The 17,604-nt window shown below is 33.2% G+C and overlaps 1 protein-coding gene across 5 annotated transcripts in view; it reads left to right on the forward strand.

Annotated features, from left to right (window-relative positions):
* The window catches only part of LOC129231548 (forkhead box protein P1-like), a 370,765-nt gene that overhangs the window by 265,453 nt on the left and 87,708 nt on the right, over window positions 1-17,604 (forward strand). For all 5 annotated transcript variants that reach the window (XM_054865895.1, XM_054865897.1, XM_054865898.1 and 2 more), the window contains exon 3: window positions 8,962-9,087. In XM_054865895.1, coding sequence (XP_054721870.1) covers window positions 8,962-9,087 — 126 coding nt within the window. The remainder of the gene's footprint in view (window positions 1-8,961; window positions 9,088-17,604) is intronic.

Consider the following 17,604-nt stretch of genomic DNA (forward strand, 5'->3'; position numbering starts at 1 on the left):
AGTAGTTTAGAGGAGGCCCCGATTTCAAAAGGTTATTAAAAATTAAGAGATCGTATATAATTAGTTAGGTATTTAAAATAATTCATCGTATAGTAATTTGAACAGTGTTTATTTTATAATTCGGTGTTTAGTTTAGTTGATTTTTGTACTGGAATTGTAAAATAAATTTCATTTTTATGTTTGGGTAGGAAATAGAATGTAAGTGTTATAAGTTATTTTTTGCTTTTTAGTTCCTGGGTATTTTTTGAAGGCCTTTTTTTTTAATTTAAAAAGTAATTTATTTTTTGCTTTTTAGTGGTGTAAATAACACGGCGAGCGTCTCGGAGACTTCCGACGACTGTGAAGAAAGGTTTTTTCAAATGCGTAATTATGTACAAAAAAATTGTCTTCATCATTTGTTCAACTTTATCAAAGTTTGCTTTCCGAAAGCAAATGCAGGAGTCACTAAAAAAAAAAACGAAATCACTTTAAGTTTAAATTTGTAAAATTGTAAATTTTAGAATTTTAATATTGTAAATTGTAATTTATGTTTCGCAATTAGTGTCATGTAACTCGTGATAAAAGTCGCATGTTTCTTCACATGGCCCCACTATAGATGAAGATTAAAAATTCCACTAAAATGAATTTTATGTTTGCTTCAGAGAATCCTTAATTCAAAATATTCATTATCATTACTCTTAATAATATATATTTTTAGTACTTTCTTTAACTATAGGTAAAGAAAGTATAAACCTTTGTTTTATGGTCTTTGTTTATCAATGAGTTTTATATTTAATCGTTTGTGAGGGAAATTGCATGAAATTTATTGTTTTACCCTTAACTATTCCCTAAAAAACAAATAGGGTAAATCAAAGATTTGGAACCTAAGTTAGACCACCCCCTTAACAAAACCACCACTAAACAAAAAAAAAGCATAAAAACCGGTTCACTAAGTGAGACGATAAACAAAGTTAATAAAGTACAAATCGATTTAAATGTGAGTATGATATTTGAAGAGTTTCTTCAATTTCATCAAACCTGAACTTGATTAATATTATACCGCCGAGGAACTATGCTGTTTCAAACAAAAAAAGACTTTTCCTTATCGGTACAGGCAGGGGCGTGCACAGAAATTTTGGAGCCCATCACGAATGACTTTTCCGGTTCCCTCTCCATATTGTTTACCCCTATATTTCACCGTTACAAAAATATTGGGCCCCCTCCAGGCTCGGGCCAACAGGTGTCCCTCCCCCCTCCCTGTGCACGCCCCTGGGTACAGATGTCTTCGAGTATTTATGGAACATTGTACTAAGAAAAACAAATCCGACGAGTTCAGAACCTCCTCTTTTTTTTTTTTTTTTTTGAAGCCTGCTAATTAATATAACCCTAATTTCAAATTGAACTGGCGGCATCGTGAAATAGTAAATCTAGAATATTGGTCAAACTTCAGAAATCATACACAGTTATAATGTATATTGTTAAAGAATATAAATTAAATCGTGGGGGAGGGGTGTTCTGTATTCAATTCCCCCTCAATTGAACACTAAATATATTTAAAAATTGGAATATTAAATAAAGAACTTTATATTTTAGTGCCTAAATAAAGTTATTTATTAGTAAATAAAATATTAAGGTAATTGATTCAACTATTAAAGTAGCAAAATATATTTAATTTACTGCTTTGCTACGCAGTAATAAATACATTAGTAACACCTATAATAAAAAATTACCATGCGGCGCAGCGCTGAGAAAATTAATCATCCATGTGCCGCGAGAATTAAATATCGTTTAAGAGAAAGCCAAAACCTTAGGTGTGAAAATACACCGATCACAGCAACACCACGTGATCATGACGTATGAAATTTAAAGTTTCTTGGATTTCTCCGAGACCCCTTATCAGATCCAGACCAAATTACATTGGGACCATCTGGGAAGTATACCCTTCCAAACAAAAAAAAAAAATTTCAAATCGGTCCAGTAGTGTTGGAATAATTCGAAAACACACATAAAAAGCCGCAATACGAAATCATAACCTCCTTTTTTGAAGTCGGTTAAAAACACTGGCATCTGGTGCTTACTACTTTCAGTTAGTGCGATTTTCCGACAGTGTTTTGAACTATTATTACTGGGAATCAATCCATCTCTGCCGATAAAAGTGTTTTCAAACTTTTCTTAATTTTCGCATATTACGCAATTAAAAGTTCTGTTTATTAAAACAATATCATTTGCCCTCAAGGTTGTTCCAGCCTTTTTATTGTTTACATAGTTTGCGGTTTTTAAGTTTAACAATTACTCTATGTTATATGAGCTTCCGAAAGTCATTTAGGATTTTAAGTTCAACAAGTAATGTATATGAGCTTCTGAAAGTCATTTAGAAATTTTTCATGGTAGTGATGAAATTTCAAGAGATTTTTCTTATTACTGCTGTTTTGCTAGTAACTCAATACTTCAGAACTGTAGAGTAACAGCAAAATTGACAGACTCCGACTCCTTTACCCCGAAATCAGCCTGACTCTCACACCGGAGTCCTGGCAAACCTGCAGACTCGGAAGGAAAATGACAGACTCATCAAACAGACAAACACGATCATAATCTCCATATTTTTAATATTTTAATAAAAATTTCAGCACTGTAAAACTTTCAATAAAATGGGTTTCGTTGAAAAATTAAAATCTCATGTTATTTTGAACCACCCTGTATATCAATATTATGGAAACAAAAACTTAGTATTGAGTGCTTTCTAGTTTTTGTTTACCTAGTTGAACAAAAAACTACCTCCCCCCCCCCACCACCGAAAAAAAAACTAACACCCTTGTGGTTGCGCGCGCCACTGATCCTAGATGCATACTTCTAGCTGTAAAAATGGTTTAAACTCCTTCCTCAGTACAATGGAGCAATATGCTTATAATTATTAACAATTCATCATAATTATACACCATTAACGAAAACCAGAAACAGGACTGAGGACATGTCCGTTGCTCTGAATAATCGCTGAAATCAAGTCGGGAATTGTCATTATTTCGGAAAGAGGATTGGTTCCTCCTAATTGTTTGTAAAGACCTATCTGAAACGATTATAAAGCTCTTAAGGTTGGTAAATTTAAGAATCATTCATTTCATGAAGAATAGTGCACTTACTTTGTGGATGTGTGTACAGCGGGTCCACATGTAACCTGCTTGATCTCTACTTTCAAAACAGATAATCTTAGACAGTGGCGCAAACAGGAATTTCTGAAGGGGGGGCAGGGAGGCAGGATCGAAGGTCCGCCGTTCTCATATCCCGCATCCAAACATATTCTTTTGATTTTATCGATTGCTGGGATCAAAAAACATTTATAAAAAATATATTGAATACTTACTTAACATTAGTTAACAAAATTAATTTATGGGTAACAATTACTTAATTAAAATACCAGAATTTATTAAAATACCTTCATTAAAGCACAAGAATTAATGCATTTACTTTTCTCATAGTTAAAAAGAAAAACAGCGAATCAAAATCATCATTCTAGAACAATTTATGTTCACAAACAGTTCAATTTTGTAGGGGAAGAAAGAAAAAATAAATCTCATTTTTTTCATTTATTAAATCTGAAATTATTGTTACCTTAGCTTGGAATTATTTCAAGTACCATTAGATTATAGTCAATTAAAAAAAACTCAAGGTCCATGGGAGGGGTCCGGACCCCTTGGACCTTCCACTTGTGTGCACCACTGATCCTAGATGCATACTTCTAACTGTAAAAATGGTTTTAAAGAGAGGCAGAATTTGGATATTATATGTTTGAAGCAAATAAAAAAAAGTTGAAAAAAAAAATTATTGGCCAGTTTTATAAATTATAAGATCAAGTCAAAATTTTATCTCTGCTTTATTTTTTTTCGAGAAATTAATATAATAATATGGATAATCTGTATTTATTTAACAAGTTTTTATTTAAAAACTGGTAGCCTTTTTAGTAATCTTTTTAGCAAAACAATCGTCAAATGTTTTTTCGAAAATTTACTTTTGGTAAACTTTTAATGTAAAACGTTTAAGTTGCAAGTTTATCGATATTTGAATTATTAGCAATAACGTTTTCAATCGAAATTATCGTTAAGTTTCAAAGTTTTTCTTGAGTCCTCGTCAGTTTTAAATTGTTCTTAGATATTTCAAGATTTTAGAAGCTTCGATTCACAGCGGCAACTGTAAATAGGAAGTATTAACAAGATTTTTAATATGGATTGGTACGTTACATACATTTCATTGTAGTTTGAGTCGATGGAATTCGAACGGTTTTTTGATTCATCTCTTCGTTGAGTTAGCTCCCTTCTCTGTATATCTAACTCTTTCTTTTAACACATATGTCTTACAATATCGCTCCGTTGATAGAAAAGCAACATAATTCAAAAATTTTCATTTTAGAGTTAGGATAATGAAAAAGCAACCTAAAGCCTTTTCATTAAAGTATTTTTTTAAGAATAGGTACATTATAATTGAAAGTATAACGAAGGGAAAAAAAAGTATTTTATTCATATTCGCTGTTCTAATTAACACGCTGTTCCAATACAAAACGTTTGAATTGCTCTTACCGATAAAATGCAATTTTTAAGTGTGTCAATACTAAATATACAATCAACGGAGCGATATGTCTTTAAATCCTGTTTGATAACAGGGACAACCTTTTTATGTTGAACAAGTATGGGAAATGTTCGACAAGTTTCAAACGTTCTTCCAAAAAAGAAAGCGCACTGCTAAACATTGTAGTAAAAACATTCTTTTTTGTTTACCGGGATCTGGGTAAAAGGTTAACTAAATCAGAATCGATATGAAGCAGGCGGCATCGACGTAAAATTCGAATAAGAGACATTATTTGAGTTAACGTGTTAATACGGTTGCTCGAAACATGCGCTCATGAGAAAGTATGGATTGTAGGAAATGTAGAAATTAAACTACCTCTGACAAGCAAATGCGCACCCGACAAGCAGTAAAACGGTTTGAACTTGTCTTTTTACATTCTTAGTTTCTGTAAAAATAACATAAAAATTATTCATTCATCAAGCTAAAGCAAATAAAAAAGAAATAGGTAGTCGGTTTTTCCGTTTTTTAGAATTTTAAAGCCTCAGTTTTACGTTACAGTTACGCATTGTCCCCCCAAAATAACATTACATACAGACAGTTAAGAAGGTTAAGAAAGTTATTCATTGATATTGATTATTGATTAAAAATTTATACCTAAAATTCAAAAAAATAAAGCTTATGTCATTTTTCTAACCGTGATAGCAGAAATTAAAGAGGGTTCAGTTTGAGTACAATATGAAATGTGGCAGTGGCTAGTTCCCCGTGGTTGCCATATAAATTAAATTATGGCCTATTTTTCTAATTTTCGGTAATCTGAATCATAAGAAAAATTCCAGTTGTGTCTCACTGTACACAGTATCCCTACTGCGTCTCCATTTCCCCTACCAATTTTTGATGCTGAAAAAAAAAATGTTTAATAATACATGAAATACATCGCCAGCTCAGTCATTCCAGCCGAGGACTGCAGTTTCGTGCTTATTAGCACTCATCAGCCCGGTTTAGGAAGTGCTTCTGTCACTCGTCTGGTCAGTGCTAATTCCATTTTAGCTACCAGTTTGTTTGGTACTCTTGGCTTCCTTAAGAGGTTTTTTTTCACCTCCAGCTCAGACACTTTCTAAGTCGGGCTGATGAGTGCCAATAAGCACGAAGTAACTGAGCTGGAGGTGGAAAAACCTCTTAAGGAAGCCAAGAGTGCCAAACAAACTGGTAGCTAAAATGGAATTAGCACTGACCAGAAGAGTGACCGGAGCGCTTCCTAAGCCGGACTGATGAATGCTAATAAGCACGAAACTGCAGTCCTCGGCTGGAATGACTGAGCTGGTTGTATATTTCATGTATTTCTGCCTTAGTCCTGGCTATTGGGCGGTAACTTACTGAAAATATGTTTTAACTTATATTTTTATCTACACATCTTGTACCTGAGTTACAAGCAATTATGAATGATCGAGGTTAATGATCCTGTTTACAAATTTACCATAATTATCAAAATTAAAAACGAAAAAACACTGATAGAAATTTGGCTTTCCAAACTTTTGGTGCTGCCATAGACTTTTTTCTTGAGCTCTGTGTGTCTGGGTGTCAGAACACCAATTAAGTCTTAAAATACAATAAACACTTTCATCAATTTTAATATATTTAGTGCTCAGTCCTAATGCGGAACACATTTCTTAACAAAGTCAAGTTTAACATACAGTAAAAATATTTAAAAAAAAAATTCATAACACATTTTTGGATTTAGAAGCATTTGAAGTCTCGTTAATTAACCATGCAAGGACATAAAAATAACTAATACACACTATATTCCTTTTTAACTGTGTTAATTTTCTTACGATGCGATATGTACCAAATATAAATTTGATTTTTAAGGCTGGGGTTATGATCCCCACTATTCCCGTTTCCCTTTGCTACGCCACTGACGCTGCAATCCATATGAACAGTTAAAACCGTTACTAATTTCATTGCTTTCCAACAAATAGTTCTTGCCCTTTATGATTACAAATAATTGATTTAGTTTTCATTTTATCAACAGAAAAAATTGAAATTTCTGATTTACTAATAATCTTGGTCTAATATTTACGAAGAAAATGAGATCAATTAGGCATTTCTTATTATGAAATAAAATTAGAAATGCTTTTAACATATCTTGAACTTGCACTTGTACAAATGTTACTGTCCTTTTTATAAGCAGTTTTTTCGGAAGTTGCTGTCGCTGTCTGTCTTCCATGTACGTAGATACTACATTCCGTATATCAAACGTGGTGATAATCCTCGACTTAAAATGAAACTTTGCTCTGTCGGTTTTCGCGTTGAAAATTCGTTACTTCCAGATGGTGGGTTTTATATTTTCCTACATACATTTGCAATAGTTTGGTGATTTTTACCAGCAAAACAATGCTTGATCTTATAAACCGATTTAGTATTTTCCCGTGTAGTAAAACCACCGAATAGCGCTAAAATACTTATAAGTCATACTTGAAGTAGGCGTTTAAAAGTTTGTAGTATAACGCATTTCAACTTTAGAACAATTTAAGATGCAATTTGGCTATTGTTTTTCTTATGCTTGGGTTACCAATTTGGCATACTTGCTCGACTTTGGTGTACGCCGTCTGAATTAATTTTTGAAAATTCGCTGTATTTCGACTTTTTCACCACGCAACAGTCAAACTCGAAATGTAAATGAGATTAACGATCATTTCTTTTCCTATTAGTGAAGGTTTAGTTTTTATGCAAAATATTCCCTATTGCAGTTTTTCTGAGGGGTGGTCCATTTCGCAATAAAATATTAATTTGTGTGGGGATCGGTTGGCGATTGGGAGTTGATTTTTTTTACTCTCATTTTTTGCATTTAGTAGCCCTGTGGCCAGTGGTGAGAAGTAATTATGTCCTTCATCTTAAGACATACTTCAAAAGCTTGTATTTTTGCCTGATATCCTTTCACCTCTAAGCTCTCCCATGAGCATTGACTGTCACTTGTCAGTACCATATTTGATAAAATAATGCAATTGTTTGCAAAAATATTTCTCTGAAATATGAAAAGTAAAATGATACAACGTGATTAAAAGAACATATAAATATGATAAAAAGACTTCAGATCTCTTTTCATCAACTTTATTTTTACTTTTAACTACACTCTATAGCGTTTCGTTTTACTTCTCATCGCTATTTTTTTACTTTGGGCACGTACAATACCAGTTCTAATATTTCAATATATACGAATATGAAGAAAGTTATGACAATCCCTTCCCCATCCCGGTCAAATCACCGAGCCGACGATGGTGTCGTACTCGCAGGGGTGCCCCGAATTTAAATTTTTGGGAGGGAGTAAATTCCCAATTTGCCGAATGAAACTCCAAATTTTGCCGAAAAATAAAATACGGTTGTGCACACATAAGTAGATCTAATGAAAAGGACATTTAAAAACTGCAATATTGCAATTATGTCTCCAAATTTTCAGAATCATGAGATATTTGTTGAATAAGGACATTTTTGGGAGATCACATTGACTTCCCGTGACCTCCCATCGGGGCTCCCTTGCATACTCGGATCAGATTCCTGAGCTCAAGCTCATGTATGTAACTACTTCAGTTTCTGTAAGTTGTAAAGACGAGATTCTAAGCACAGAATATAGGGGGGAGCGGGGCCAAAAGTTCCGCGGGAAAGTTTTTCCTTTTGAAATAGTTCAAGGAAGAAAAAAGATAAGTATATTTAGTCAATACCTGGTGAAATTGAATGCTACAGCGCACCGATGGCAGCCATATTAGTCAGGCGAGTGGCATCCTGTATATTAAAAGCTGAGCACGTGCATCACTGATCCTCTTTTGTAAACATTTTTGTTTATGAACTTTTTGGTCTTTTCACGAATTTAAACACTGTTTAGGTCTTTGGTGTTTTTTGAAAATATAAATGCGTGTGGGTCTAGTTTTCCCCTCTTTCCCTCAGAGTTTTATAATTTGCTCATAATTAAACTGGATCAAAACAAAAGCTAAACTCTCTTAAAGTGGAAGCAGTTGCGAGACCAGTTGTTGGCGTAGGAGGCAATTGGTAAGTCTAAGCAAACTAATACATGGAAACCTGAATCAGAACTCATAAAGGAAATCCTTTAAGGAACTTGCCTACAAACGGTACAAGATTTATTTTAAACAAATCAAAAAATGAAAAAAAAAAAAAAAAAAAAATCTGGAGGAATAGGATGAATATTCTGATGAGAATTTAATCAGAGAAAATTATGCTTTATAATTACATCATTTGTGTATAGTATATGTTATGATGGATAATGAAAGTTGTGGCTGGTTTCTTGGGTGGTATAAACTGCAATCTAAGTTATTTTTAATTTGTCTATAAGAGCACTGATCTAAAACTGACATTATTTATGTGCCGTACGTTATCTTACATTTTCCTCAGAGTAATTCATGCTTTCCTTTATAGGATGAAGAGATCATGAGTCACGAAAACTACGGTGAGAATTCTGCTATCAATCTGTCCACATCGCAAGTCACTCGAGGATCAGCAGCAGCTAATGGAACAGCTGACTCGGAAGATAGCCAGAGCTCTGTAAATAACTTTTTTTCAAATTCGATATTTGTTCTTTTAAGAAAGCTTTCTTTTGGGGGGGGGGGAGGGGCGTTGATTGAAAAACATGACCATGGATGAATTTGCAGAAACATTTGTTTAGAAACAGGAAACTTTTTTTTTTTCAAAAAAATTCAGTAGATTAAAAAAATGAATGCTTTTTACTTCGCTATAAGTTAACAATTAAAAGACTTATTTTTTCAGTTGACAGATAAAAGGCGGTAACTTCTTTTTTTTTTTTTTTGTTATCTATTGTAGTTGGCTTTTGTGTAAAAGCTTGCTTATTTGGTTTCTTCTGGAAAAAAAAGCGCGAAAAAAACGTCCAATTGCAACATTTCCCTATTGTAAGTATTGAATCCAAAACGCATTTCTTCAAATTTCTCGAAAACTCATTTCTACAGATACTGCCGTTTAACTGCCCACGGCAGTATACATCTCTAACACAATCGATCATGTTAGATTCGATAGAATTCTATCTATCAGTTGTTCAGCTAGTCTTTTTTTGAGCAATCTGAATTGCTTATTATTCTCACTTGACCGCTATTGACGTTCCGATTCTATTTTCAATGTTCCCACGTAATGATCATCTCTAGTAATATATAAAGCAACACCTCATCCATATTTGCAATGTATTTCAATTGTTAAATGTATTGATTTATTTCATTTTACACAAACTGCCGAATGGCAACACCTCATTGTTGAAAAGTAAAAGACGCACGAGATCATATTTGATAAATTTTTAATTTAATTGAGCGACGACTTCTTGAGGTGCAACAACGTCATGTGTGATGTTAATAAAGTTAGATTGATTTGTTTAATATAATGGAATCAAATTTATATACGAAATTAGGGAGTTTATGCCTTCCCGACTTCCTCCTTATCTGAGGTTGGTTTATACCTTATAGTTTTGTCATGCTTCGACGAAAACTATCCGATGAAGAACGTGCTATCGCACTACTAGCGTGCTAAGATGCTATCGCAATTCGGATTGCGAAAATATCTTTTGAATGCAACTTGCCAGCATTCAAATGAAAAGTGCCCGAAGGGCCCATCGCCAGACGCAGATGTTTTTTTTTTTTTTTTGTGGGGGGGGGGGCAATGACAAGGTAAGTTTTGGCTGCGGTATTGGTCCATAGAAATCGATCGAATAGAAAACGATAGATTGTGTTACAGATGAATGTGCTTCTAAATCAAAATTCAAAATACCTTTTCTTATTCATACATTTTTTTATCTTCTTAAAAAATATTTTTTTTTAAACTAAAAATGGGAAGTAGAAAATCAGTAAAATGCTAAAAATGAAATTGCACACATAATCGTAATTATTTCGGTAAGAGTCGTCATAATGCAATATCTTTCACCTTTTTTTCTATTTGTTTCATTTTATAATTGAATAAAAAAAAATATTTTAAAAAATCCTACTTTTCATCCGACAGAAGTTAACAAGGTAACAAATGAATATAACCTGGGAACATCTTTTGAGTTTTTCACGCTTATAAATGTATATTAATTTCTTTATAATCTCTTTTTGAGATTGATTGCAGTAGAGGCACTTTTAAAAATGCATGAACAGTGCAGCCTTGGTCATGATTATATTATTAAGCGTATCCAACTTTACGGTTATTATAATTTTTTTTTAATTATGTTGTTCTATTAGTTTTTTGTTTTGAACAAATGAATCTCATCCATGAAACGTGTCGCGTTTTTGCATTTAATGATTTTTAACAGCGCAATGAGTGCAGCAAAGAAACCTTAAATTACGATTGATTGCGTGTAGTTTCAAGGTCGTCTTGGAGTTAAACGTGTGAACTTATTTTAGTTAATGCTTTAAACTTGAAAAAGACACTATTTTAAAAACATCTTTCGGAGACCTTATTCAAAATTAAATTAGTTGAAGCTATCGAACAATATTAGATATTCAGTAAGTTGCCGTCCTTATAGCCAGGGCTAAGGCAGAAATACATGAAATACACCGCCAGCTCAGTCAATTCCACTGCAGTCCTCGGCTGGAATTGACTGAGCTGGCGGTGTATTTCATGTATTTCATGAATATTCGATATTTTCAACCCAAGTTATTGCGTTTAAACAATGCGAAATTTAGTTTCAACTGAACGTTTAATGACTATTTTGATAGGCTATAGGAGTTTAAAAGTTGAAACGATAAAAACTTCTCAATAATTTATGCACAGTACATTATCGATTAAAAATTTAAGATTTTATATTCATCTTAGCCTTATGAGAAGAACAACGAAATTTTCAATTACTTAAAAATTGCTCAAAAGCACAACGCAAATGCCAATCATGTAACGCATGCACAATAACGCAACTTTATAAAGCTAAAATTATCCTTTCAGGTTTATTTCATATTTCTTTCAAAAAAGTTTCCTCAACAATAATCTTCATTATACAGTTAAGTTCACTGCTATTTCCGGAAACTGTGAACTATGTATCTTTTTTTTTTTTATCCATATTTTCAAAACGAGTAGGAAATGCTTTTTTTCTAATTAAAATATTCTTCCTCCCTCAGTTTTGAAGGTCCGTAATTATTTTTACAGTTCATCCTCCTGCTCGACTAATTCTTACCTCTGTTTGACGTATATTTTTTACAATATTTTTGATATACGACGTGCAGGGTGATTATAAAGTCTTGTACTGAGCGGGTGTCCACAAATGACGTCACGTCATAATTCTTTTTTTATTTCGATTCTTATCTGATTTTTTTTTTTTTTTACAACGTTCTGAGCTTTTACGTATGCATAATGTGCACCTTTCGTAGTTCTGAGAAGATTTAGACGATTTTCAACTTCGCGCCGGGCACTGGCACAGCCATAATTTAGCTTTTAGGGGGATGAAGGTTTTGTCATAACAGTCCTAACATGGATTCAAACTGTCGTACTGGAATTGGCACTATGAGTCAAAACCAAAGGTTATCGGAAGTTTATAAGGATCCAATTTAAAAAAAAAACTATGCATACATTTTAAATATTTTTTAAAATAAATTTTCTTTATCAGTGCAAGACTTAAATACCTTGTATTTTATTTCTTGAATGTTTGTATGAACATCTTGCTTTAATAAGTTTAAGGAACTTACCGTAGAATTAGCAGGGTGAATGTTCATTACTGAAAAGGTGTATTCTTGGACGACTTCCTATATTTTCCCAATCTGCCCATTTCCGGCCTTTTGTTTATTTATTTTTTATTTCTTTCATGATATTATCCTTAAATTCCAAACATTTAGCGCATTCTATTTCATAAAAAAAACTCACTTTTAACTACAAAATTTTAAAATTTACAGCAGTGAACCAGTTAAACTACCATATTGATGAAGCGGTTTCATTTTTCTTCCTTTCAAATAAACAGACAAATTAATGAACAAAAAATTGCGCAAAAGTTTACTGTGAGATTTATTTCAATTTGAACTGATATGTTAATAAAGTAGTACGTACATATTTGTTTAAATGTATTATTTTATTTCGTTGATTAACTCCTATTCGTGACCTAAATTACTAAAGTCAATTTAAAGCTGCTAAAGTCAAAACACCGCAAAAGCTAAAGCCATGGTCACTTCGTGTGTTCATGTAACATCCAGCTGGTTCAACCCAGGGGCACCCCAAACTGAAATTTTTTGGAGGGCAGAAATTCTCAATTTGACGAATGAAACTCCGAATTTCGCCGAAGGATCTTAATTTTTCCAAATGGAACTCCAAATTTCGCCAAATGATGATGATTCTGCCGAATAGAACACCAAATTTTGCCGAATGATGATAATTTTGCTGAATAGAACTACAAATTTTGCCGAATCGTCAGACAAAATTGATCGAATAAGGATTTTTTCGGGAGCTCACAGTGACCTTCCGTGACCTCCCATAGGAGCACCCCCGGGTCAACCGTAATGAATGCCTCAAATATTTTTACTAACTTTTTGTCATAATAAATAGATTTGAGTTTGAAAAAAAAATCTCGCAGACAAAATCAATTACAAAAAAATGCATTCTTCAATCTTTAAAAAAAAATTGGAAAGAATTGTAAGATAAAATTTATCGGTAAGCTCACATTTAAACAAAATTTAAAGATAACATCCCTTAAATTATGGTAAGGTTTTTAGCGCAAGAATATTGATAAATCTAAGAAATGTACGAAGTTTTTCCTAAACTTTCAAAAGATATAATTTATCTGAAATTATTTCGATTTAAACGATTGGAGCACTAATAAATGCGAAACCCATTTAAATACCCAAGAATTAAATCCCACATTTCTACCGACCAAAAAGTTCACGATCATCATTAATTTAAATTACAATTTTTCTGCGCAGTGACGTGACAAAAATTGTGTTTATAATGAAATTCCTATACCATTAGAACTCCATTATAGCGACAGGTGTAAATTTTAAACAATTAACTGCAGTAGACCCTGAAGAAGCGCGAAAAATAAAGGAATTCTTTCAATTTAAAAACACATTTTTGAGAAGCATTTAAAGCAAAATTGCTTTGTGTCTTCAAACATATCGTTTATTGCGCTCTGCCGATATGTTGAAATTCATTTACTATTTGCCATTATTGGTTGGAAGACGGGCTACGTTATTATGTTATTAAGTTTAATGCGTTTTCCTAATGACATCTATTTGCAAAATAGGCGTGATTAGAGGGGCACCCCTTGTCGAAAGCTTTTGCGTTTTCCCTCTATTAAGATGAAGCGTTTGATTGCGCTCTCAGCTGAGTAGGGAATGAACAGGAATCGTAAAATGTAAGTTTATTGAAATAGCTCTAAAGCATTGATTATGACTTCCCACGTTTCCCTCTTAGGAGCAAGGGAGAAAAATTATTTTTACAAAACTTTACTTATCAATAAAAGTGTCTTATGAAGACGGATGCGAAAATAAGTTTCAACAGGCTCTTAAATGAATCGTAATTGTATTTTAAAATAGTCTTTTCTTTTTAGACCTTTGTCAATGAATTTGGGGTTGACGTTGAGAGTATGTCATCAGTTTATAATGTCTGATTCGTTCTACCATTTTTGAGGCCTGATGACAGAATAGGCCAACTAGGTCCTGGCCAAGGGCATCCGATTCTTGGGGGCCCCCAAAAGACTACAATTATTTTAAGGCCCGGTCCATTCTTTAAGTTATAGAAAGAAAATTAAAGCTTTCTCCTTCATTTATTTCTCTTTTCTTCTGCTTCTTAAGATGTGGGATACTCTGCATCTGCACCCAACAAATGTTTTGAGTGAGTGAGTGGTTGAGCACTGCGAAAAATCCTATGAAATTACCTAAGGATTTTAATCCTTATTGGTCCTTATCAAATCTCAAGAAATCGGCACTCCTAGTTGCCCGTACATGCTTGGTTAACGTTTGACTCCAGAGAGCTCCGGAAAAATGTTTGGCCAAAGGACTCTCAATATTTTAATCGGGCCCTGGTCTTATTCTAATTGCACAGGGTGTAAACCATAGGTAATTATTGACCTATTTTTAAAAATAATAATGATGATCTGTTTGAAGTGGGGGATTCTCAATTCATTTCTGGACATACACAAGAAGTGGAAAATAAAAGACAAACAAAATTAATCAAGAGGCAGATACAACACAGGGGCGTGCACAGAAATTTTGGGGCCCGCCATAAATGACTTTTCCGCCCCCCTAAATATTGTTTACCCTTGTGTTTCACCCTTAATTTTAAAAATATGGGGCCCCCTTCAGGTTCGGGCCCGAGCCAACAAGTGTCCCTTCTCCCCCCTCCCCTGTGCACACCCCTTATACAACACATTAGTTCACTTGCTAGCAGACTTTGTCTGTCTTTAACAATTTGAGAGAAATTTTAAAATGTGCACACTTTTAACAGACGTCATTCCTTAAATGCTAGGATGAAAAGTTATTTTCTCAAAATGGATAAAAGGAATTTAAACTCCTTTCAGGAACTTGCAAAAATTAATTCTATCATTTTTATAGTTAATTAGTTAATGTATTTAGTCTTGCCTTGGAGGTTTCTGTTACTATCCTTGAGATTGACATTATTTAGCATCACTTGCTTACAGTTCACCATTCTTTTATACTATTCTGCAATATAGTTCCAAAGTAATCATTAATGTTGTAATGGCACAAAGACTTAATTTAAAGCAACTTCTTTGGTATAAACTTTTACACATTCAAGAAGACAAAACCTTTGAGAGATACATGAGTAATTATGCAGATTAAGGCAAGTCGCGTACCGGTCGCTCTAAGCAAATATATGGAACGCTGTATTATTAGCTGGTCATCGTATGCATCTTTGAATTCACAAGTTTAAAAAATAATAATTTTCCGAGCAATGTAAAAACTATTTTGTTGAAACTTACATATTAATTAAAGGAACTTCAATTTTTTTATTCTGTTGGGTGGGGGAAAAGAACAAAGTAACATGTGCATTACTTCTCTTGGCATTTAATTTTTGAATAATCATCAAGTCATTGTTAGGGTCTCTGAAGTTGATATTACCTGGCGTGTGAATGGCTTTAAATTTGGGCATTGTTCCAATAATATAATGCTTACACAGAATAACAGTAATCAATAACCATTTCCAATAGTGCATTTTTTCAGCGGAACTATTTCTTTAAAAACACTTAAATAATATCTTTGAAATACACAAAGAATAAGAGAATCTTAAGAATGAAAGGATTAATTAAATTAACGAGAGCCAAATTACGCAATATTTCATTGCTAAAGCATTCTTCACAGACATCTTATACGTCATTTATAGATGAATTGAGAATTTATGCGCCTTACCAAACGGTTCTCTTAAAATCCAGAAAGAAAATCGTTTATTTTTCACCAAGATTTATTCATCAATAAAATAATTAGTTACATATTTTGTTAAGATGAGAGAGATTTTATAAGAGTTTGAGACCTTCGTTAATGTCTCTGAGGTTAACGTCAGCAATCATCTTTTTGGCATAAAAATTGTGATTTTCAAATGGGACCGTCAACAAATGAAGTCACGCTTTGAGGGGGGAGGGGGTCAAGAAATTGTGACAGTTTGTGACAAGAGAGAGGGAGGGGTAACAAGAAGTGTGACATCACACATGTTTTTGCAACTATGTTTATGAAAAACAGCGTGACATGTGACACGGGGAGGAGAGGGGTTAAGGTGAAGTGTAACTTTTTGATAAACGGAGGGAGAGGGGGCAAAAATTTTGAAAAAAGTGTGACATCATTCGCACATGGACAGCCCCTATCCTTATTTCAATTACGTTCAATGTAGATCCTCAATAGCCAATGACCTTTTATAGAGTGAAATATTTTTAGAGTTTTTAATAAAGCGATGCATAAGCAACACACCCCTTCAAACGTACACGAAAAAGGAAGGATTGGACAATTAAACTTGTACGTAAATGTGCATATACGAATAGACATAGTTATGTGTTTTTTGTAGCTAAGGAAAAATGAAAATTGTTTGTGAATTTTCAGTTACCGTTTTTAAACGATAGGAAAAAAAATACGATAATTTATTTTAACAACCAAAAGTGTGTCTTAGCTTAAGGAAAAAACTGAAGCTGAACCATCACTCTATGTTAATGAATTCTTCATAATTGTTCTGTATTTTGGGAAAAATTACAAGCGCTTCGTTGTCTTCAGTCAGTGATTCTGCTTACCACAAATAAGTTAACAGGATGCAACCCGTAAAAAACTATCTTACACAGTAATAGCCTAAATATTTTTATACAGAGTGTTCCGTTTTAACTTGCAAGACATTTTTTTTTTCGCAACCCTTAGTCCTGAATGTATACTTTCAATTGCAAAATTGTTCAAAATCAGATGCAGAGTTAAGATATTGAAAGTTTGAAGTAAAAATAAAAATAAGTCAAAAAATACAAAATTTAACTTTTTATACGGGCCTCAGGTCCCCTTACTTATATTTTGGGAAATAATCTCCATTGAAAAATAATTCCAACACCAAAAGTTTGAAATTAGTACGACCAATATTCACCGAGATATGAAATGCAGCGTTTTGTGTGCACCACTTTTCACTAGCCGTCAATAACACTTTTTGGGGGAAAATATAGCGGTTAACAAGTGTTTAAAATTATATGTGTACATAGAGTGTGGTTTTTCAAATTGCTCGATGTTTTGTAGTGTGTTTTTGCGTGTCATGGCATAACATTTGCATTTATTTTTGAATAGCAATGAAAAATATAAATACTTCGATTTTCTACTTAGACAACCTGTCATTCTTCTGAAAGAGCGATAAGTTCCAATCTTATCTTCTGTATGGTCCCTTAAAACTTTGAACTGGAATATCTCCTTGAGTTTTGGTCACACAAACGTCAAATTTTTTGTGTCAGTAAAAGTAATCAATGGAGATTATTTCTCTAAATATTAGTTAAGGGACCTAAAGCCCGTATAAAAAGTTAAATTTTGTACTTTTTGACTCATTTTTATTTTTCCTTCAAGCTTTCAATATCTTAACTGTGCATCTGATTCTGAACTTTTTTGCAATTGGAAATCTACATCTATTACTAGCGGTTGCGAAAAT

This window comes from Uloborus diversus, chromosome 10 (assembly GCF_026930045.1).
Source record: "Uloborus diversus isolate 005 chromosome 10, Udiv.v.3.1, whole genome shotgun sequence".
Lineage (NCBI taxonomy): Eukaryota > Metazoa > Arthropoda > Arachnida > Araneae > Uloboridae > Uloborus > Uloborus diversus.